The sequence below is a fragment of the Ostrinia nubilalis genome, chromosome 14 (genome assembly GCF_963855985.1).
Source record: "Ostrinia nubilalis chromosome 14, ilOstNubi1.1, whole genome shotgun sequence".
Lineage (NCBI taxonomy): Eukaryota > Metazoa > Arthropoda > Insecta > Lepidoptera > Crambidae > Ostrinia > Ostrinia nubilalis.
The window spans coordinates 2,931,967-2,956,075 of NC_087101.1; the positions used below are offsets into that span (position 1 = coordinate 2,931,967).

The 24,109-nt window shown below is 36.4% G+C and overlaps 1 protein-coding gene across 2 annotated transcripts in view; it reads right to left on the reverse strand.

Annotated features, from left to right (window-relative positions):
- The window catches only part of LOC135077981 (ammonium transporter Rh type B-B), a 56,950-nt gene that overhangs the window by 10,390 nt on the left and 22,451 nt on the right, over window positions 1–24,109 (reverse strand). For both annotated transcript variants that reach the window (XM_063972519.1, XM_063972520.1), the window contains exons 3-6: window positions 10,806–10,997; window positions 8,127–8,269; window positions 7,253–7,430; window positions 4,452–4,564 (exon numbers count right to left, since the gene is read on the reverse strand). In XM_063972519.1, coding sequence (XP_063828589.1) covers window positions 4,452–4,564; window positions 7,253–7,430; window positions 8,127–8,269; window positions 10,806–10,997 — 626 coding nt within the window. The remainder of the gene's footprint in view (window positions 1–4,451; window positions 4,565–7,252; window positions 7,431–8,126; window positions 8,270–10,805; window positions 10,998–24,109) is intronic.

Consider the following 24,109-nt stretch of genomic DNA (forward strand, 5'->3'; position numbering starts at 1 on the left):
AAATGATTAACATATACCATAAATGTGACTTGAAAAAATACCTCACTTTGGGCCCACCTATGGGATCAATTAGACCAATTTTTATGGTTGTAAAACCAAATAATGATCTCACGTGTCCTCTTTAACAGATGGATAGCGATTAATCCCAGCTTAACAGTTTTATAGCCATAAAAGTTGGCTCTAGCGTAACTACCTATTTTTTGAAGAAGTGACTCTGGATCCTTCTAAAGACACATTTTTGGGGTAAAAACCTTTCCTTTAATGAAATGAAGGTTAGAACTAGGCTTTCAAATGGTGCCAATATTGGTGGGAAGTGGGGAAGCATACGTTTGAAAATGCTTGTCGCGGGAGGTGCGATTTATTTGATGTCGAGTGTATTAGGATACATCACATTTATGAATATTATAGTTATTTATTCGAATGATTATGAGTTTCGATCATTAGTATAGAAAAATGTATGAAAACAAATATTAGTAAAAACTAAGTGTATGATTAGTGATATTATGAATATCAATGATTATGTTTTTAAATATGTAGGTTTTAAATTTTTTATGAAGAATGATTATGGTATCAAATTGTATGAGAAATATTTTCGGACCTCCAATGATAGGAATTGAAAAGTTATGTAAGAAAATGCGCTACCAGATTTCAGATAAATAATAATTTCTAGAATATGATTGTTTTATGCATATTTTAATAACACTACATATTTATCTTAAACGTTTATGAGAAGGTTGCATTATTTTAATTTTTCTTTAGTTTGGGTAATAACGTATTAACTGCGCATTTTCTTTTCAGGAGTCAAGACAGCGATATTCGTCTTAAATACTTTTTAATCTATTTTACAGGCCTTACAGTTAGTTTGTGAATACGTGATCACCTGAAAAGGTAACGAACTTGTCATAAACTAAGTTATTTAATTTAAATGTGTCACAAATTGTGTTTCTTAGTTCGTTAACACCGTTAAAATTTTGAAGTTAATGACCGGAGACAATAAGTCAGGATCTCTCAAAGGGATCAAACAAGTGCTTACTTTTATCATAGTAAAAAGGAATACTAAAAAGTCTTCATAGCAATCATTTCGAATCTATTTAAGACACATTAGAAGAAGTTTCTTTGAAGGTGTAGTAGCAAATATTTTGATAGAGTACATGAATTCTTAAAAAATAACGGCTATGTATTCTAGTGGTTAGATAGTAGGTACCATTATTTTCAACTGGGTGATCCCGGGTTTGCTTCCTCTATCGGATAAGCAATTTGTTCTCAGTTTGGTTGATAAATAACTCAAGCTTGCAAGTCTCAAGCAAATATAATATTATTATGGTTGCGTCAACTACGCCGTGGGAATACGCGTAGTTGCTACGAAAGGTACTACGAGAGGTACTACGAATGGCAATACTACTACGGATGATACTACAAATTGGTACTACGGATGTGGCTAAAAACGGTACGGAATGATGTTACTACGAACCGTAACACGCTACGAAATTACGATAGTACTATTACGGATGATTTACTACAGTTGAATTAGGCTGGGTTGCACCACCCAACTTTGACCGTAACTTTGACGATAACCGGTGCTTTTTGTATGGATTTTGACAGATTTTTGACGTTTGTCAAAGTTAAAGTAAGATGGTGCAACCCAGCCTTAATATTATGTTACTACGAATGGTAATCCCTACTATACTATACTATAAGTTAACAGTATCGGGATTCCAGTACGCTGTTGTATTACTGTTCTCTTTTACTATGCCCCAGCTCGCTGTAGCACAGAATAATAATAAGTACTACGTACAGAAGTTTTACTTCGCAAAGGTATTTAAAAAAATGTATGCTCAATGTCATTAACAATATGGTGTAATTTAGCTTGTCTCAAGAGTCAAGCAAGTTTGTCAGAAGTTTTGTTGACAAACGTCAGTGATCGGTACTGCGCCGAAGCTATAGGGCTGACTTCGGTAAAATGATGTGACGTGAGGTGCCAATCTGCAGAAAATGGCAGAGGAAATACATGATTTAGCATGAATTATCATGAATAATATTAACTACTTATTTACCTCTCAGTGTCTTGAGGCAACTTAAAAAAGTACATTCTGTGTTTTTATTATTATTTAGGCAGTTAAATACTGCACAGTATTTAGTACACCATTTTCTTTATTTTTTTCCGTCATACACAAGAATACGCGTGCGTGAGTCAATGTTCGCTCGTATGTGAGGCCTTGTTGAATAGTACTCTTGTAGGGGGCAATCGTGCGTGTTTTGTTTTCGATGTAAACTCGCGGAGATGAACAGGCCTGGCTGTAGGCTGTATTTGATTAAATTAATTTACAAGCTTCTGATTAATTCAGACTGTAATCGCCCACACTGGCAAACAGCCTCGTTTCTGTGTGAAGTATCACACCCACGTACCTATTAATCGTTTGGGAGATCGAGTATACGGTTTGAAAACTATTTAATCTTACTTCCAAATGAATAGTGACTTGAGAGCATTGTAAACAAAACCTATTAATACCAAAATGTGCATAGATTAATGAGATTTTATTTCAAATGCCAATAGTTCGTTGCAGAAATTAATTATAAACATTAAATATCACAAACCAACTGCAAAAATTGTTCGTTCGTTCGTTTCAGCCAAATGACGTCCACTGCTGGACAAAGGCCTCCCCTAAGGTTTTCCACAGGACCGTTCAGTCCTGCGCTGCCCTCATCCAGAAAAATTGTATAATCTTAAAAATTACTAAAAACGTTTTCCATGTTTATCCATTTTGAAATCTCGCTTATTTAATATCCGGATCGCTTTGCGAGTAGTTGTTATTAGATAGTAATAAACAAATACGTGGAATATCTTGATATCTATCAGTGACAAAATTGTCTCTAGCTTGGTAATTTCTTGAAGGGGAAGTTATCGGAATCACTCGTTTGAAAAAGCTATCCAGTTTCTATGAGATTATAATTTTGTGTTCCAAGAACGCCTTTTTATGAGTCACTATATTTATAAGCCAAAGATGGCTTGAAGATCGCAGAAGGGTTCGAAAATTTTGGTATACATTATCGACCCACACGCTAATCAAACTGTTCATAAAATTTAGGAAGTTCTCGTTAATTCCAAACAAGTATATGCAGAACGTGTAACAAAATGTTGTAGCGAACTGTAACCGCAAATTAATTATGTTTACTACGAAGAAATTGTTCGCGTATGCCAGAATAACTCGCTAAGTAAACATGCTGGAACATAACAACCGCAGTGCAGACTAAGTTTATATCTCTTCAGAACTCGACTATATTAATTTCGACAACGATGTGTTCTGGTAGTTAAAATTATTTTACGTAACAAGCGCGTTTTGTTGCAAAGTTTTATGTTTTTTCCTCTTTTCTTTTTAAATTTTCATACGATAATATCTAATTTCGATGATGACTTGTGGCTCGGAAACGTTGCCTCTCAATTTGGCCTTATACAGAAGCTCAAAGTTTCACAGTGTGCTATGGAGAGGGCTATGCTCGGTGTGTTAGAAATGAGGAGATCCGTAAACGAACTAAAGTCGCTGACATAGCCCGACGGATTAGCAAGCTGAAGTGGCAATGGGCAAGGCACACAGTACGCAGAACTGACGGCCGATGGGGCAGCAAGGTTCTGGAATGGAGGCCGCGTACCGGAAAACGCAGCGTGAGACGTCCACCCACAAGGTGGACCGACGACATCAAAAAGGAAGCAGGGAAGCGACTATACTGCTTATACATATAAATACTTTACTGCTCTGTCCCTTGTTAGCTGTAGGGTGATGCTGACGATATAGCCTAAAGTCTTCCTCAATTAATAGGCTATCCAACACAAAAATATTTTTTCAAATCGGACCAGTAGTTGCTGAGATTAGCGAGTTCAAACAAACACGAAAACTTTCCAGTCACGTCATAAATGTACGCAGTATATCGAAAGGGCAAAATATGTTCCTGAAAGAATGTTCCGGTGCTTGGTTCCATGCATACCGGATGATGCAGCGTAACCGGTCGTGCGTGAAAATCGAGCGTTAACAATCTCAGCATAATACATACTTACCTAATGCTGTAACTTTTTAAGCCGGGGGAAGTTTAAGTGAGCCCTACCAAGATAAGGCTTAGGAAAGCTTTGGGTTTCATCTTTTACAGTTTCGGAGAATTTAACACTGAGATAAAAGTAATTTTATAATAGTCATTAATACCACAGGGAATTTCTTTTTTTTTAATTCAATCGTCTTTATCATCTTTCGTTTCAGCCTAATGACGTCCACTGCAGGACAAAGGCCTCCTCAAGGATTTCCATACCGAACGGTCCTACGCTGCCCGCATCCAGGTACTTCCCGCAACCTACACCAGATCGTCGGTCCACCTAGTGGTGGGCCTGCCCACACTAAGTCTTCCAGTTGTTTTTTTTTTATAAAATGCGTAATTTAATTTTTTTTTATGTGGACAGCACTTACTGTAGCAGCAGCCAGGGACAAGTAAGTGTTAATAACAGCCCGTTGGTACTCCGCGTCGGTATTGGTCAAGCCCGAGTTGAAAGATGGCCAGTAGATCCACAGGAAAATAGAGCCTGCAACATAATTTCAGCAGTTATTACCCCGTGGTGGCTGGATAGTGTAATTGAACTCTATCTAGACGACATAAACACACAAAAAAATCTCTGTTAAAAAGTTAAGACCACGCTAAGCAAGTCTAAGTCCTCCTATGTTCTTCTGATTAATTTCGTTGCGGGTCCAATGACAGTTTAACTTTCCCCCGGGACAAACTTGACCTTCATTGGTTGGGTTTTTGTGGCGGTCAAGCTGTAGATCCTGGCTACACAGGAGTTGCAGTGGTGGGAACAAGAGGTGGGAATAGTCCCGTAAACAAGTCTAAGACCACTTCGTTCGTTCGTTTCAGCCAAATGACGTCCACTGCTGGACAAAAGCCTCTCCAAAGATTTCCATAAGACCACATCTAGTAAAAATGACATTTAAGGTCACAGCACACTTATCAACCCGGAAAGGGATCAACACCGTATTAATTTCCTTTCGCGCGCTGTCAACCTCGAGGCGAGGCGTTTACTTTACGATGCGGATAAGTGTGCGTTACAGGAGTTTCATACAAAGAATACTTACTGCCCGCCTCAGTTTATACAGTAACGATTCGTTCCCAGGTTGATAAGTTTGCCTCGTCCTTGAAATGGCTCTTATAGATCCTTACAACTTTGCGCCTCTTATACTCGAAATAATTAAGCCAGGTGAAAAGCTCATTTATTGAAACATATTTCTATACGATAGAAAGAGGAAATAACTTTTAAAAAAAATAAAACCGACTTCAAATGCGTGAACACAAAAAAAACTAAAAATTAAAAATATTGCGTATAAAAAAGTTCATCCCCAATTTTCCACCCTTGGGGGTGAAATATTTTCTTCAAATTCGCATGAAACCACCCTTTTGATAATACCTATTCAACAAAAAAATAATCGTTCAAATTGATTTATAATCGGCGGAGATATTGCGTATAAAAAAGTTCATCCCCAATTTTCCACCCTTGGGGGTTGTTTTTTCTATTATTAAATTTAAATGGGACCACCCTTGAGGTATTACCTATACGCCGAAAAAAGATTTGTTCAAATCGGTTCATAATTGGCGGAGTTATCGCGTAACAAACATAGAAAAAAAAAAAAAACATACGGGTCGAATTGAGAACCTCCTCCTTTTTTGAAGTCGGTTGAAAAGAAGTTCAAGGATACAATATTTATTAAATGATATTATCATTTAATAAGGATTAATAATTCCACGTGCCTGAAGCCCGAAATTATATTTATAGCCTACAATCCACTTGGGAAAAAATATGCTAATCAAGTTTTCAATTTATATAAAGCCAGAAATAAATAACTTTGAAATGGATCCTACAACTTTGTAACCACTAGACAAATGGAGGGATTATTAAGCTAAAAATAGGCACAAACACGCGAAAAGGTGTTCTTGACCAAAGCTGGACCAATCATTGTGGTAAACAGCACAGCTAGGGACTGGAATTCGCTGCCTGCTGCTGTCTTTCCTGAATACCATAATCCGGGCCGATTAAGCATATTAAGAAAGGGCGAGAGTGAATAAGCATTTCAGACTGCATCTCGCTTAACACCAGGTGCGATTGCGGTCAAATACCTGCCTTGTCATGCATAAAAAAACTGCGGATCCTTTATTCAACAGTGGACGGGGTTTAACGGGACTATTCCCACCTCTCGTTTCCACCACTGCAACTCCTATTTAGGCAGGAACTACAGCTTGACCGCCATAAAAACCCAACGAATGAAGGTCAAGTTTGTCCCGGGGGAAAGTTAAACTGCCATTGGACCCGCAACGAAATTAATCAGAAGAACATAGGAGGAGTTCGAAATTAAAGTTCGACTTCACTCCATTGCAAAGCGGATGACAGGTGACAAACAAAGGTTTAATAACCTTTAAGAAAAGATATGCACCACGGACAGTAAATTAATATCAATTAATTCCTATCTAGCACTTAACTACCTGTCAATAATATTTTTCACAAAATCGCTTAAAAGGACGGAAACCCGAACCCGTTTAGCTATATTATCGTGATAATTAATACCATACCAATACCAATCCCATCACTATTATCTTAAATCCAGTAGCGATTAAATAAAATACCCAGACTGTCCCAAACAGTTGTGTATCGGGAAACACTTAGCAACCGATTGAGTAATAAAGATTTATGTCCCAATACGGACAACCTGTGTCTGAACCCGACTCGGGATGAAAACGATAGTATAACTTATCGATACTTCACTCGATTTAATGTATGGGCTATAAATTATAACACCTATTCGGTATTTATTGAAGAACTATTTAGGTACTAGTGTTAGCACAGAATAGATTAAAATGATATGAGTACTATTAGCCGATTTTTGTGGAGATAAAGTTATATAAATTAATTGTGCCACTACCAGTCTTCGGAAGAAATAATTTTGGAAATATCAAAAGTAAAATAAATAAATAAAATATACCTATGGACACACTTGTTTCCTTAGGGGTAAATGTCAGTCTAGAATTTATTAAAATTGTACGGTTCAAGGATCAGTTTTTTTACTGTCGGATCCATTTACAGAATCATTCTTGCGTAGAATTGTCCAACACACCAACCAGTTCGTTAAAATTTAAAGATCGTCTTGGATAAGAATGAACAATATTAAGATTTTTTTCTAGAAATTATTCCAAATTAACTTCATTTCATTTTGTCTCTACAACTTACCAATCATAGCAGTGACGTCAGAGATATAGGTCGGCCCATTCAAGTCGACCGTTGGGACTGCGTTGCCGTTCGTGGCTGGAGCCTCAGGGCTTGGCTTTGGCTTCAAGGCAAGACTGACTCCAAGACCGAAGTAAGCACCGAACGTGTGGATGGCTATGGAACCACCAACATCGGCCGCCTGTAGAATAAATGGTATACTAAACAAGAATTTTTATCTTTATAATATTAGATGTGTTCAAAGAAAGCGGGCTCCACTTTTAAAAACTCTTATGTTTAATTTCGCAACATTTTATTTATTTAGAGAATAGCAAAACTATGAATGTTTCTGTCTCTACATTTGAAATAAGCTTCTTTAAAGCAATGAGCTTTAAAATTATTTCATTTCATGAACTGTAGAGTTAAGTTGTTAAAAATTAAAAGCAGGTTAGTACGAGTATTATTGAATAAGAAATGATATTTGAAATTTTTAGAAATAAACACAATATTCGTACCTATAAAAAACGGACATCAGAAAAAGTTTGACTTCTTATTTCAACCCTTCAAGAAGATTTTTCAATCAATTGATAACTTTTATCCAATAAACATTTTGTATTCAAAATCTATCAAAGTGCCAAACTTATTCATCACTCAAAATTTTACAAAATCCCAACTAAAAGTGATATTAAGTATTGCCTAGGCGCAGACCACCGATTTTTCGTTGGCCGATAGTTTAGTCGGGCAGTTAATCAGTATGGGCATTTATGGCAGTGCGCACATTATGCTGATTTGATGCCGATTATTCATACAAATTAAAATCGGGCCTAACTATCGGCCAACTAAAATTCGGTGGTCTGCACCTAGGCTAAGAGTGATATTAAAATGAAAAATAATGAACCTTAAAGATATCTGCCACGAGCCACAGGTTCAGGCAAGCGACTGCGGTCTCCACGATGGCAATGAAGAGCAGCTGGACTCCGCTGGTCACCCCGAGGAGCGCTCCGAAGGTGATCAGCACTGTCGCCGACATGATGTCCGCCTCTGTAGAAAGTACAAGATATACTCGTGATTCACATTAAATTTCTTAGCTCATCATTATCATCATTTCCCTTCCCTTTTCACCTATTCTATATTGGCCTCAAAGAATGAAAGTAGATATTGTATAAAAATTCTTAAATTATTTACTATCATTTTAATACATCTACACCAAAATAATATGAAAATTCTTAAATTATTTTTACTTTCATTTTAAAAATCAGTTCATTAACTCCTGACGTCAAATCACATCACAACATTGATTTCCAGCCAGCGCCGACGGAAATAAACAAAATGTAATTTAAAAGTAAATAATCAACGCGTATTAAAATTAACAATTTCGTAGTAGTAAGAGTTCGAATAATTTCTTGTTTATTTACTTACCGCAGCGATTATATTAATGATACCTAAGTACTACCCCTGACAATTGCTTCAAAAATTAAACAAACGCGTTCTAAGCACACATTCATAACACGTACAAAACATTATTACGGAGTACCCATTATTATACTTTGGTACCACAGAAGGGGGCACCATGGTTCTGGAGCGGAGGCCGTGTACCAGCGCGAAAACGCAGCGTGGGACGTCCACCCACAAGGTGGACCGACGATATGACGCAGGCCGCTACCAACCGGTCAACATGAAAATCATTGGGGGAGGCTTGTGTTCAGCAGTGGACGTCCAATGGCTGAAGATGATGACTGAGAACTACATGCATAGCGTGTAACTGAGTAGATATCATTGGTTCCCGCTAAAAACCAGCTTCTCGACATGACGTTTGTGTCATGTCGCGATTTTTGCTGAGCGGGCGCTTGTTAAGCATATTTTTATTTTAAGCTAATCATGCCGACTCTTGCCTTGTCCACCGTATTGTACTGAATAAAGACTTTCTTATTCTGATTCTTATTATATCTACGGTTAGTACGGTAGTAGGGCTAAGCTTGGAACTCAAGTCACAGTGGTCTCGAGTTATGTTCTCCGAAGTAGGTACGAGTATAATACGACTGTTACATAACACGGTAAATAACACTGTAACAACACTATAATGTGTCACAGAAACTAAGCTTTGTTTGAAATGGATTACACAACATTGTTTAATCATTCTGATTCTACATCAATATCAATTTAGCGTCAACATATCCGATATTGGATATTTTTGTTTACATGAACTAAATAGAATTGTAAATGCTTTTGGAACGAGATGTTACTGTAATATTTGCACGGAAAAAATGTACTACTTCATTATTCGTTTCGGTTTCTAAAAGTGAGTAAGTTTTTTGAGTGTGGAGATGAATATCCAAAACTTTAATCAACTGAAACATCAAAGGGAAAATACAGATATTATTTTACTAACGAAAAATGTTTGTCTATACGAGTATATATAAAAGTAAGTCGTGTTAGTTACACCACTTATAACTCAAGAACGGTTGAACCGATTTAGCTGAAAATTGTCAGGGAGGTAGTTTAGAGCCAGGAGAAGGACATAGGATACTTTTTATCCCGTTCGAAATAAAAAAAAAGTCTGCTTATTTATTGCCATTAAGGCGGAACAAAGTTCGCCGGGTCAGCTAGTTTATTAATAAAGATCAATTTGACTCCTCCCCTAATGATTTCTAGTTTGATTGGTAGCGGCCTGCTTCTAGCGCCTTCCTGCAACCTTTTTAAGTCATCTGTCCACCTTTTGGCTGCTTGACGCTTGTATCTTTTCTTAGAAGTGTATTAACCAACAAAATAGTAACTAGTTATTAACCACGATATTACGTGGGATATAAATTAAATACTCCTGAAATTAAATTCATTAACCCTGTAAAGTTAATCCTACTAAAATATGAGGGTAAGCTTTCCAGCTTAGCGGCTGAAAGTTGAACAATACTATATTTATTCATTTTGTTGTTTCCTACGAATGTATGGCGGTACTAGTTTTATCCTCCACAATTTTAACAGTATTTTAAAGCTGTGTGGAAAGTTCAGAAAACTAGTGTTTTAGTTTTTTATTTTAATTACTATTAACTTTATTTATCATGCGAGTAAATTTTATTTATTTTTATGAATAAATAACATCAAAGTATCGGCCACTGTTTTTAACTAAAAAGATAAAACACACGTTGCACTAAGCCTAGAATCTATGCTTACGATTGAATCAAGTCTCGATCTTGAGCATCATCTACAATACAGACCACAAAGATGCCACTTAGCAAGTAAAGATTTCTTGATGACCCTGATAATATTATCCTCCATGTGGTAGAAGGACTGGAAAAGCAGTGACCATTGGATGACCAGGGCAGCCAGCAGCCAGTTCAATCCAAGGGCACTGTAGTAGTACTTTAAACTCAAGAACTCTAGCCTTAAAGACGAAAATGGAACTTACCAAGTAAGGCATTCTTAGTGACCCTGATGATATTATCTTCCATATGGTAGAAGTACTGGCACAGCAACGCCTATTGGAAGTACCGGGGCAGCCATCAGCCAGTGAAATCCAAGGGCACTGTAGCACTACTTTAAATTCAAGAACACTGGCCTTAAAGACGAAAATGGAACTTACCAAGTAAGGATTTCTTAGTGACCCTGATGATATTATCTTCCATATGATAGAAAGATTGACACAGCAGTGCCCATTGGATGACCAGGGCAGCCAGCAGCCAGTTGAAGCCAAGGGCACTGTAGCAGTACTTTTTGAGGAAGGTCATTAGAAACCCGAAACCGATGAAGATCATCACGTGGGTGTCTTCGAAACCTGGAAAGAAAAATAGGTTTTATTCTGGAACTTCTGTGACATCAGAAAAGATTAGATTCCTTTGCACTTTCCATAAAAACTGATGTATAGCGATGTTTGTGAATTTTACATTGTTCGATTCTGATCAAATACCTGCCTTGTCTTGCATAAAAAAGAACATCTGGTTAACTTTTTTGAGTAAATGAGTGTGTTCATGATTGCACTTAGAGTTAATAAAAATTATTGTATCTTCAAAATAATTTTAGAAAGTGCCCATTTTCTTGCCTAAATTCAAATAAAACATTTCTATTTCACACATAAAATACATAAATAAATAAGTGAGAGTAATTAGCAAATTTAATCCTACTTTTCAAACACAGCAATAATACCTTTAGACAACGAATACAAAATTAATTACCTTGATGTTACCACTGAATGTAGGCCGTACATTGAGACTATATTCTTCATGTCAAGTGTAAAATAATAATCCCTACAAAATACAGGTTACCATATCGGCAACCTAAAAAGACCTTAAACCGTCAGCCCACCTTAAAAACATGAAAGAATACAACTGTTGGTCTATTTGTACCTATAATATTTAAAGAATTATCCTCCAACTCCTAAGCGTTAAGGAGTTGTACGTACCATGACCAGTTCATCATGATGAGATGATGACTATCTGATGCAAACACTTGAATAACTTTAGAAACTATACTTATGTATAAAATTAAAAGAATCATCCTCCAACTCCTAAGCATTAAGGAGTTTTACTTCTATCATCAGCTCATCAATATGAGATGATGATTTTCAGAAGCAAATACTTGAATAACTTAATAAAACGTTTGAAAAACGATATAAAATTTGAGGGTTGCCCTCGATTTCCCTAGGATCCCATCATCAGATCCTGACTTGGTGACAATGGGACTACCTCAGAAGTGTACCCTATCGAACAAAAAAAGAATTTTGAAAATCGGTCCACAATTGACGGAGTAATCGGTGAACATACATAGAAAAAAAAACATACGTACAGTCGAACATATAACCTCCTCCTTTTTTGAGTCGGTTAATAAATTAACTAATACTTTACTCAAAATATTCCAAAAAGCTCAACGTTCTTAGAACCCGCCACAAAAATATGAATATTACACAGATATGAGTTGTGAATTTTGTACAGCACTTAAAAAATAAACTTCAATATGAATAATTAATTAAACCGCACTCGAGTTTAGAATTCATTACTGAAAACTTTTTAAGTCGTTAATCTCCAAAAATTTTTCAACAAAAAATACAATTTATTCTTCAAACTAGCGACCGCCCGCGACTTCGTACTCGTGGATCCCGTTTTACCCCCTTCATCTATCTTACGCGGTTTAGATTTTTTCATACAAATGTTTTTTCCCGCTAACTCCTGTTCCCGTGGGAATTTTGCAATATCCTGTTGTAACTAAGCTTTAAGTTTACTAAGGTACCTGCATGCCAAATTTCAAGCGTCTAACTTAAGCGGTTTAGATTTTTCTAAATTGTACCAAGTTTCGTTAAAATCCATCGAGTAGATTTTGTTTCTATAAGGAACATAGGTACAGACGGACAGACAGACAGACAGACAGACAAAAATTTTACTGATTGCATTTTTGGCATCAGTATCGATCACAAATCACCCCCTGATAGTTATTTTGAAAATACATAAATTTCATGTACAGAATTGACTTCTCTACAGATTTATTATAAGTATAGATAATAATAAAAATTCCTGTTCACTTTCTGCTGCCTTTGTTCAGTTTTTTGACAAAATTATGCTTTTATAATAACGTAAATGTAAAGACATTATAATCCACGCAAACAATTTTGTAAATATTATGACAAAAAGTCTACTTTGATAGATCGTACTTATCACGGTATCCGTTTCTTTGACTTTTCAATGAAAAGTAGATTTATTCAAATTACAAGATACACAGCTTGATATGAATGTTATTTGGCTGTGTTTATTTAAAAAAATGACAGTTTCTAAGACGGAATGAAGTAAAGTTCCAAGAACAGTAACTTAGTATTCTTAAAACATTTCTCTAAAATCCCGCTTCTTTGACTGTTCTCTTCATACATAGTGACATCAATTTAGAAAGAGCTCTTTATTACATAACCCCGAACACACATACATTATGAATATTACAATCCAGCAGGATAATTGAGTGATATTATTCATCATATTGGATTGCCATAATGGCTGTTTTTTCAGGATGTCAAACGAAATGCCGAAAAGGTCATTGTTTTTCCTCCAAACGGCACTCGAGAGTGTAATTCAAATGAAAACATCGTTCTGTTTTCATATATGTGTTGAGTACGCTATTAGAATTTTCTACGCAGAAATAAACGGTAAATATTTTTATTAAATTTGAGGTCCGAAATGATGGGCCCGAAGCCTACGAGTTTCGTGAATTATGTATTTACCTGGGATAGATAGGTAAGAATAATAGCGTATGTCAGAACACTTGGGCTTGGCCCAATCGTTTATCGAAATTTTATCAATAACGCCGGGGCAACACACATCGCGATAGCATTCGGTCGAAGTCCTTGTGACTGTACAAAAAAGCACTAAGTTATACGCGAATACTTGGCTACGCTCATCGCAATAGCGCGAATCTTTGGTTTTTCGCGATGTGTGTGGTCTAAGCCTAGGCGCAGACCACCGATTTTTAGTTGGCCGATAGCTTAGATTAATAAAACCTAGATAGATAGTCAGTGCATGAAAGGTGAGGCAGTTTTTAGGGAGCCGGCACGGCTCACCCGTAAACGTCACGTCATGAACTGTCAAAGTGAAAAATTGGTAAAAACGTCCGACGAATTTTAATTAATTAAAACGGTTTGTGCTGTGAAAGGGTGTCTAAAATACATTAGAAAAACGAAAGAAAGTGACCAGTGTTACATTTCATAAGTAAGTACTACAATTCGACGCGTATTTTGCTTGAATTTGGCTTTCAAAAATTAAATACGGGAATGATACCAGTAACAAGAAAATTTATTTCCCAATTGTTCGCCGTACAAATACACTTCCTTTTTTATGAAATCGAGACTTTTAAGTCGATTTATCTTATTGTTATTAGGTAGGTACTTTGAATTCAATAAATAAGTAAAATCGCCTTCACTGTCTACACTCCCCAACAAAATTGACACTAATGACATAAGATTTTTGCCTCACTCTTGACGAAGCGTTTGTATGAAGACTATCCATCTAGGTTTTATTAATCTAAGGCCGATAGTTGTATCGGGCTGTTAATCAGTATGGAGATGTATGAAAGTGCGCTCATTACACCGATTTGCTATCGGCCGATTCTTCATACAAATTAAAATTGGGCCCAACTATTGGCCACCTAAAATTTAGTTGGCCAATAATTGGGCCCAATTTATAAACCCTTAACCTAGACGCAGAAACTATTTCTATCGGACTAATGTGAAAGGCGTTTCTTAACTTGGTAGAGGTGCACTGACTTCGATAATATCAATCAATCAATCAATTTATAAAATACATGAGAAATAACGAAATGATTTTTCTACTTTTTAGTGGCCTTTTTTAAATTTTCTTTTATATTTGAACATGGGAAAATGCACGTATTTTTACAGGAATTCAAAGCGCTGACCTACAAAAGAATTATAAAGCACTTTTATAGCTCCCTAAACCATCAACCCGATCCAGGCAGTCACCGCACACGTTCGGAAGGTATTATTTCATTGTTTGCTCGCTTTGGATTCAGTTCGATTGCTTGGAAGCATAGACTTAAATATTTTCGAAGTAGACATTTCAACTTCGAAAATGTTCTCATTAAAATCAAAATCAATCAAAATCAAAAATATTTATTCAGTTTAGACCACAAGTGGCACTTATGAAAAATAAGATTTATTAGGTGTTTGTTTGCTTTTCATATTACTTAAGAACAATCTTTACATACAAGGTGGACCGACGACATCATAAAAGTAGCAGGAAGACGCTGGACGCAGGCCGTTACCAACCGGGCAACATGGAAAGCATTGGGGGAGGCCTATGTTCAGCAGTGGACGTCCTATGGCTGTGATGATGATGATGATGATCTTTACATAGCATAAAACAAAGTCGCTCTATCTGTACGCTTAGACCTTTTAAACTTACGCAAAATAGTTTAATCCAGTGTTTATCAAGTCAATTCGTTAAGGTTCTGTATGAATTGGTAAAAATATTAACATAAAGCCATAATAGGTTCACATACTGCAAAAAGACAGTGAACTAAACTATAGAATGGGAGTTCTAAAATCCACCTACGTCTATGGCAGAAAGCAGTGCGATTCCAATACTTCCAATATTTCTCGAACTGCTGTAAAATCAATGTTCTCCGTTCCATTATCGTTATATTTCGTTTGTGGATATTTATTTTGTCTTTAACCGCTTTGTGATAGTCATCTGGTTTATGGGATAGTTTAGTTAGTTTTGCTGTAAAATAGCACTTATTGCTAGCTAAATAAGATACTACAATTTATCTTTATGTGCTGTCATCCGTACAAAGCCGGCGGTTGCGGGTTTGAACCCTGGGCTTTAATTTAAGCCGACGGTTTTATAAGACTTAGGTCTACGATTATCCTGACTGATGTATGAAAACAAAGCTCATAACTACTGAGACTAGAAAGCAGAGGTATTACACAATATTATAAGACAAAATTTATTAGTAACTAGAGAATCTTATATATAAAACTCATAAAACTAATTTATTTTTGCAAATAGGCTTTTAAAAAGCACTTTTACACGTCCCAATATTAACCCTACCATGGCACTAACACCCGTATTCACAAACGATGCTTGCTTAAGTGAAGCAGCAAATCGAACGCACAGCGTTGAATAGAGCTCTGTGATTGATTCGTGTCTTACCCTGTGCGTCCACGCGCACTGTCAGACCTCATAGTAATGTTTGTGTAGCATAGTTCACTTTATTATTTTTCTTGTGCAAGCTTCTTTTTTCATTATTTATTTCAACGTATAGTCTTTTCAAGGCACGAACAGGCGAACTTGATGTCATAAGACATTCTCTAGTAATTTCCTTTACTTTACATTTAAGGTAAACTTCTCTCAGTTATATTGATAACACTCAATACAAAAATTAAAAGGATTTTATACTTCCTTCTCTGAAGAGCTTAAAGGTAAAATATTTTAGCCATACACGTTCAGAGTATGTGAGTGAAACGAACCTAATCCACAAATGTGTACCTAAGTATTTTCCTGGGTAATCTTTTTCCTATGTTCCCTGAGTGATTGATTCTCGAGTTTTTCCCGCCCAGATGCGGAAAATTTGTCAAGCGTCACAAGTCAAGTGACTTGGCCGTATATGGTTTTGACGCTATATTATTTAACAACACTTTTAGGCTGGGTTGCACCATCTTACTTCAACTTTGACCTGTACGTCAAAAATCTGTCAAACTCTATACAAAAAACACCGGTTATCGTTATAGTTACCGTCAAAGTTAGGTGGTGCAACCCAGCCTTACTATGCCGTAGGGATTATAAAGCTTTTCTAGATAAGCAAAGCAAGGTCATTTGGACAACTGTAAATAAAAATAAGAACATTTACAACATAATACAGTGTTCGGTAGCCGCTAAGATTTTGCTTTTTTATAATATTAGCAATTTGTCAATACAAATTACTAATAAGTAATCCCGCTAACCCCTCCTGGTAAGCTAAATATGCTTGTTATGATTAGGTTGACCATAATAGTCGAGTCGTGGGGATTGCATTCATACATATCTAAAAAAATGATTTATACACATATTTTATAACAAAAACATAAAATTATAATTACTCGTTTATTACATTACAACAGCTTACTTAGATTTTTTTATCCACCTCGAGGAAGCTCTTGGCCTGTATCTTACCTGATGGTAAGTGATGATCAGGCCGAAGGTGGAAGCGAGCTACACCCGGAATCCTCAACCACGGTGGAACTGGCTATCTTACCTCTAACTGCCGGAACGCAACAATGCTGTTAACATTGTTGTTATGGTAACAGACTTAGGTAAGATGGTGGTAGCTAGCCAGGCGGACTTAGAACAAGCCCTACGAACAACCAAACCGAACAGAAAAATCTGCCCCCACTGGGAATCGAACCCGGGACCTCTGCGTCTGAAGCAGGTGGTCTTACCACTAGACCACAGATATCTGTATTAAAATTGGAAACTTCACACAAACAATTAAAAATACTTCCACTATAAGTTTCTTAAATTTTTCACAAAAACTGGCACTTATGAATTCCATAATTAATTATCTCCGCCAGAATACTTAAAATTAATAACGCCGTTCAATACTCTCAGAAAAATGTCTAGCAAGTTTGGAAGTAATTAAGAAGTACAGTATTAGTTCGCGTTTGACTTTCTATTCGTTAAGACCGTGGATTTACTGATACACGCGATATTAAATTGTTTAGGTGAATTTGAACTCAAAGAACTCTATTAGGTAAAGTCAAAGTTCGTATTGTACAAATAAAAAATTCTTATTCTCTCTCTCCCCTTGCTAGAGATTACTTTATTGGAGACTAGCGCACAGTCTTTTATTTTGGCTTAGAAGCGGACATCCCTGTTTTATTAATTCAATCGGTAGATATTACTATTATCTATGTATAAAATGGATGAAGGAACTAGTAGTTGTATTTGCTTAGTTTCGAAGAAATATTCAATATTGTGATTTTATAAAAAAAAAAAAAAAGTTTTAGAAGCATATTTTCTAAAAAAAATACATTAAGTCAGAATTTTGTAAATAAATTTACCTATCACTATAACGTCTACCTTTATGCAAAAATAAATGGTTATTGCTGCAGTAATTTAGGAGTTATTTAATAATTAATGATTTTCAGAAAACATTTTTTTCTCCGTTGTCCTAGAAAATTGGCAGTTATATTTACTTTATATTGATGCATGATATGATGCTTCTAAAACTGTTTTTTTTATAAAATCACAAAATCGAATATTTCTTCGAAACTAAACAAATACAACTACTAGTTCCTTCATCAATTTTATACATAATACTTAGTAATATCTAACGATTGAATTAATAAAACAGGGATGTCCGCTTCTAAGCCAAAATAAAACACTGTGTAGCGGCCGCCCGCGACTTCGTACGCGTGGACCTCGTTTTACCCCAGTTAGATAATCATGTTGATAGATGGCGTTTCACGGCTTATTTATGAACGTCAAAAACAGTAGTTTGTCCAGCGCTGTAGATTTTAACCAATGACGATAGATGTCGCTTTTTAGACACGTCTTATTTATTTATTGAAATTTATTTGTCACATATCGTCATAAATTATAGCCTGTATGTTAATCTGGGTTATAAACAATAATACTGTAAAGTTTCAACAAAATCCTTACAGTAGTTTTTGCGTGAAAGAGTAACAAACATCCAGACATCCAGACATCCAAACTTTTGCCTTTATAATATAATAATAAGGGCAGCTTTGTGGCGAGCTGTTGGTGAGTAGCGACACCACGGGGCCAGTTGTTAATCCGAGTGCTCCCGAGAGTCGGTCAAGACCTTCGTCTTCGGCTTGCCGAAGTGGAATCCGAGAGGGTCTGCAGGACTCTCACCTCTGGCTTGCCTTAACCGGCCGGCCAGAGTGGAGTCGCTAGAGCTATATGCTCCAGGGGTGGAAGTGTTAAAGGGCATAACGCCGCGAGTAACCTCGGAGAAAGCGCAGCACACCTCTCTACACCCCTGAGCTGGCAGACGCCAATGTTGCCCCTCAGTCCGGTCTATACGACCCATGACGCCAGGTGGGGCCCATTTAGTCGCTGGCTAGTCACCGCCTGCCATTTTTTCAGTCAGAGACTATGAACCAGGCAGGTGTCCCGTAGTCTCCATCCATAGCCCAGTAACCAGTCCCTCCATCCTTCATCCATAACCCTAGTCCATTCTCCAATAACTGCAATAGCACCTGTGCACAAGCTGGGGATGGTCTCTGGCTACATCCCATGATATAGTCAGAGACTAGATCCAGCATGTGCACCACTTTCACTTTTGTCGATTATTTTGCGCTTAAAACGGCCTCTACGTGTTGGATCTGTATCCCCACGCAAGCCTTATAAAGGACCGGGCCACTTTTGACCCGTGAGCTCCAAAGCGTACAAACATAATAATAATAATAATAATAAATCTTTGGACAATTTCACACAGCGCCAGCTAGCCCCAAAGTAAGCAACTTAATGCTTGTGTTATGGGTGCTAGCTTAACGGATTAGTATTAGTAGGATTAGTAGGAAGTAGGATTACTTCATACCTGTACTACTTCATTCATGATGACAGTAAAAAAGCTGACTTCATTCATCTTTTCTTTGTCTCTTCTATGTTAAAACATACATAATTAACTTCCGAACTTTAAATCTCTAACTATGTAAAGACATATTTTTAACACATTGTCCATTTCTTTTTTGTTCAGCGTAATTTTTTCATTAACGATATTGTATTTTATTGTATTTTAATAATGTCACTGTATTTACTAAGCATCGATTCACATGATTAATCAACTGATGAAATTTGATTCCAAACGCCCACTCATATTAGATACCTAGAAAAGATCTACAAAAGAAGGCATTAGTATTATTTTCATATGTACTGAGCCCAATCATGCGTAGTCCCATCATTTCTAATATGCCGACTCCTTATCCGACATCTTTTCTTATTAAGATTATACTAATGCACGGAGTTGTGGTTAATTCGACTGTACTGATCAGAAATATCTGTAATCGGATCATTATTTCGTTCATTTAATAATGTGGATTGATGAAATTACTTTGTGTGATCAAAAGAGATATATCCTGTAATAATGGCGATTGTTCTGGGTAAGCCTGGTAAAGAGCAATGAGAACAGCCACGACAAATCAATCAAATGGAATATACGAAATTATCAGCTGCATGCAGTCCGTGAGATTTGATGTATATTTTGTATTTTATTGTAGTTTTGAACGTGATTGTCTGAAGAAAGTTTGTAACAAGAATTGTAATAACCGACTTTATTAAAATCAGGCTATCAATTGGACTCGTACCATTTAAAAAATAATAATAAGTTAAATTGAATGAAAAAATGAAAATGAAAATATTTATTGCCAGATCAAGTAGTACAAATTAAAAAGACAGACCTCCACACTAGGCATTGCCTGTCCTGTGGAGGAAGGAATCACGATTTACAAGTAGTATTAGTACGGCTAAGCAGAAGTGCAATATAAGGATAAATCAAAAGATAGGAAAGGGCATTAGGAATGAGTTTTGAGTGTGTGCATATAATGTGTTTGTGTGTAAAAGTGTAGATGTGTTGTGTGTGAGGTAAATTAGTTCTGCAAATAATTTTCCTTAAACAGGACTCTTGTTTGTGACTTGAATTTTATAACACCTTTGTATAACAACAAGGTGCAATAATTTAATAAGAGTAGTACTAGCTCCTAACTAATTTTATACCTATTCCTCTTAATCCTATGATGATGATGCACCTGATGTCATGCCCTGAGTGCCCAAGCAACTGCACTCAGGAGGATTTGATGAGTGCTACTGACAACGCCACTCTTGTGGCGGAGTTTTGGGCTGACACTGTGTAGGTTTGTTGTCGACACGAAAAGAAGAAGAATCCTATGATGCCATGGTTTTGCCATGGTATTTTAGTAATGGCATGGCTGTTATATTTGGGCAGTGGCTTGAGCCTCGATAACAATGAAGCTCAATATGTCTGGCTTCCCCAGTGCATGGGTATTTATTCCTAAGGTACATGTCTTTGTTTCGGTTATTATCTCTGCGCTTTGATCCCTTTGTTGTGAAATCAAACGTTTTTAGTGCATATTGGATTGACTTGGCTCGATAAGCATTTTTAACTGAGCCTGTTTGATGATTGGGTTATCAGGAAATACATTGAGTACAAATGAGTGCTTGCGACTTTATAACTGAGTGTATAAATAATCGTTTAGGATTTATTTTGAGCTTTTCGTTCGTTAGTTCGTTTCAGCCGAATGACGTCCACAGCAGCTGGACAACGCGCCTCCCCCCAAGAATTTCCACAAAGACCGTTCCTGCACCGCCCGCATCCAGGCACCTCCCACGACCTTCACCAGATCGTTGGTCCACCTAGTTTTTGAGCTGTATCCTTTCATTTTCAATTAACTCAATGTAGCACGTAAAGAAGTATTCTATATTTGAATTGTTTGTCAAGACCTACAATCAATATTTTTTGAAGCATATGAACTTTAACATTTGATCTACCAACCTTCGGCAGATCCGGAACGACAGTCCAGCACCTACACCATTGGATTATATCGATTTAAAACTCAGATGATAATCCGATCAAAATTTAGGTCAACCATACTTGGTGAAACTATTAACGTTATGTACGGTGAAACTATCTAATGATATGAATTAACGGCGATGCAGGTCACTAACAAATTTAGCAATTAATGCGACTTCGCCTGACCCATTTAATCATCCACCAGGACCGTGTTATGCTGGACTAAAATGAATTTTGGTTCTAAGTTAACATTTCTGTATGAGTACCTAAATACGTAACTCACTAATACTTATTTCTGCTTATGGCACGGCATAGACCGACGACCTCATAAAGGTTGGTGATCATGATTCTTTAAATTTACTTGATAAGAGTAAAATTCACATGAGAAACCTTGTGGAATTCCCTACACAAACTTTCATCCTATATTTCAAGAGAAGAGAAAAATAAATAAAAAATCAAAGAGTTGTTAGTACCGGTAGATCAAGCTATCTAATTTAACTCTATACCAAAATTGCCCAAAATTAGTTCAGTTGGCTTGTAACACAAAAACTCATCAAGGAAAACAAACAGAATTACTGTCGCAGTTATTTGTATAGGTTATTTGGTAAACTAGTTCACGGTCCAATGCTTTTTCGATACCAAGAAAATTCGCGAAGTAGTGACTAGCAAATGAGAGTGCAGCCATAAAGAGGGCTCAACCGAGTTCCATTTTACGGCAAAGGGTCGCGAAACTTGGCCCCTTTTTATATGAAAAGTTTTTAAGGCGATTTTATTGTGATAGTGGCGGAGTACAGTCGCTAGCGAGCAGTAGAGTCACCCTACAATTAAATGACAGGAAGACTTTGAACCTTATACCACAGGCTTAAAGTGTACAATTCATTGGGCTTATTTGCCAGTTCTGCTCAAGTTTACATAAGCGTAAGTTTAGAATACTGGAGTTTAACATTCCCAGAAAGATGTTTTCTAATGGTGCGACGTTATGTAAATGTCATTTTCATTGTTTTTAGTGTTCTACTCCCAAATAAAACCGACTATATCAATCTGTCTAATGTCTTGGTGATCCAGTGCTAAGACAACTGTACCTACTGTCAAAGACCATCAGATTATAGCACACCTGACATTTATGACATAACAGCCCATAATATCTTGACGTGCTTTCATCCGTTACCAAATAGCAAAGCCACTTTTACTGGGAAAATATTATATAAAAGAATTTTATTAATATAAAAGAGTACTTGCGGCCTACACGGAATTCTATTCTTAGCCTGTAAAGATTTGGTTATTCACAAACTTCCTCCTAAAACTTCTGAATTAATCCCGAACTTACAATCATTCAGTACCAATTGACATTTCACTACCAAAATATAATATTCCATTAACCAATTATTGCAAAAACTTAATAAAGAAGACTCAAATATAAATTCCTATAGCAATCGACATAGAAGGGTTTCAGCCACGAATTAGATTAAAATAAAAAAATTCTGAAAAGCTTCTTTATTTCAACTACATATTTAGAGTTGGTCACTTCATTCTTAGATGTAAGTCTTCCAAAAAGTGGCACCTTTTCCCCTCTATATTATATGGTATAATTGAAGTCGTCGGTCCATCGAGCTGGAAAGTTTCCTAGGAGACATTTCACTCTAAGCCTGATTTCCTCCAACTATAATTCCTGCATTCTTGGACTATATCTGTCACAGTAAAATTGTGAATTCTATCAGATTATAATCTGACGTAGTTACATTAGAAACTTAACATAAGCCTCTGTTAGTTTTACAGTCTCACGCGTTTTATCATAAACGACGAGGTTCACAATTTCACTTTGACATTTATCCATTACTTTATTCCTCTGCCGAATGCTCTCATCCATTTAGATAGAAAGAAGATAGAAAAACTTTATCGACACAGACAACATTTGATACCATTACTGCTTTAACTTCAAAAAATCCATACACAACGCTGAACATTAATTTAGGTTAGTAATAATTCGAGTTTCCGTACCGCAACGTTATTACAACGTCCAACAAGAAAGTTGGTCTAATCCGGGCCGTGAATCGGGAGCTAGTTAAATAACTCCCGAGCCCTTTGTGATAAAAGGCACTGAAATTTTTCCCGCGAGACGCGTGTATTACCATACTGAGCAGTCAAACCAAGGTTTAGATTAGCTTGGAAATTACGTTACAGAAATAAAACGGAGGGAGAAGGTCTGCTAAGCTTTTTAAAAGTCCGGTTAACCCTGCCAGCTTAGCCAATACTAGTTTTCTTGTGTTAGGAGTAGGTTCACCACAATAGTCCAGTAAGGACGACGGATTTTCAGCTACCGACCCTCAATATTCATATTATTTATGTCCACTATGTGACATTGTCATTGGTTTGCCACAGAAAGTAGGTATTATAACAAATAAAATAAAAATTGTAACATGAAATTTTATATCTCCAATCGAATAATTTTATGATAAAAGTCATCATTTATTTTGACGACTACATTATTCGAAAAAAGCGCGTGGTTACTATTATAGTTTAGCTTTAGTAATACTTTAATAGCGCTTTAAAAAAATAGAACGAACCCACTGTTTAACCCATGGTCACATTGTCTTTGAAATAAACTTATTTTAGGTGAAAGGTCAGGCTAGTTTGTCTTGTTTATTAGACCGTTTAGGTGAAAGTGTGGACGTCATTATTAACGTACCTAACGTGCAAAAGGCTTGACTGAAACTTTCTGTGAATTTTATCATTTTGATCATTGAATACTATGGGACCGATTGGCAAATGATAATCCTACTTCAATATTAATAATAATATTAACATCAGTAGTAAATTAACTGATTTGAAATAATTTTTGACGTATTGGTTGGTCTCGTATTTATT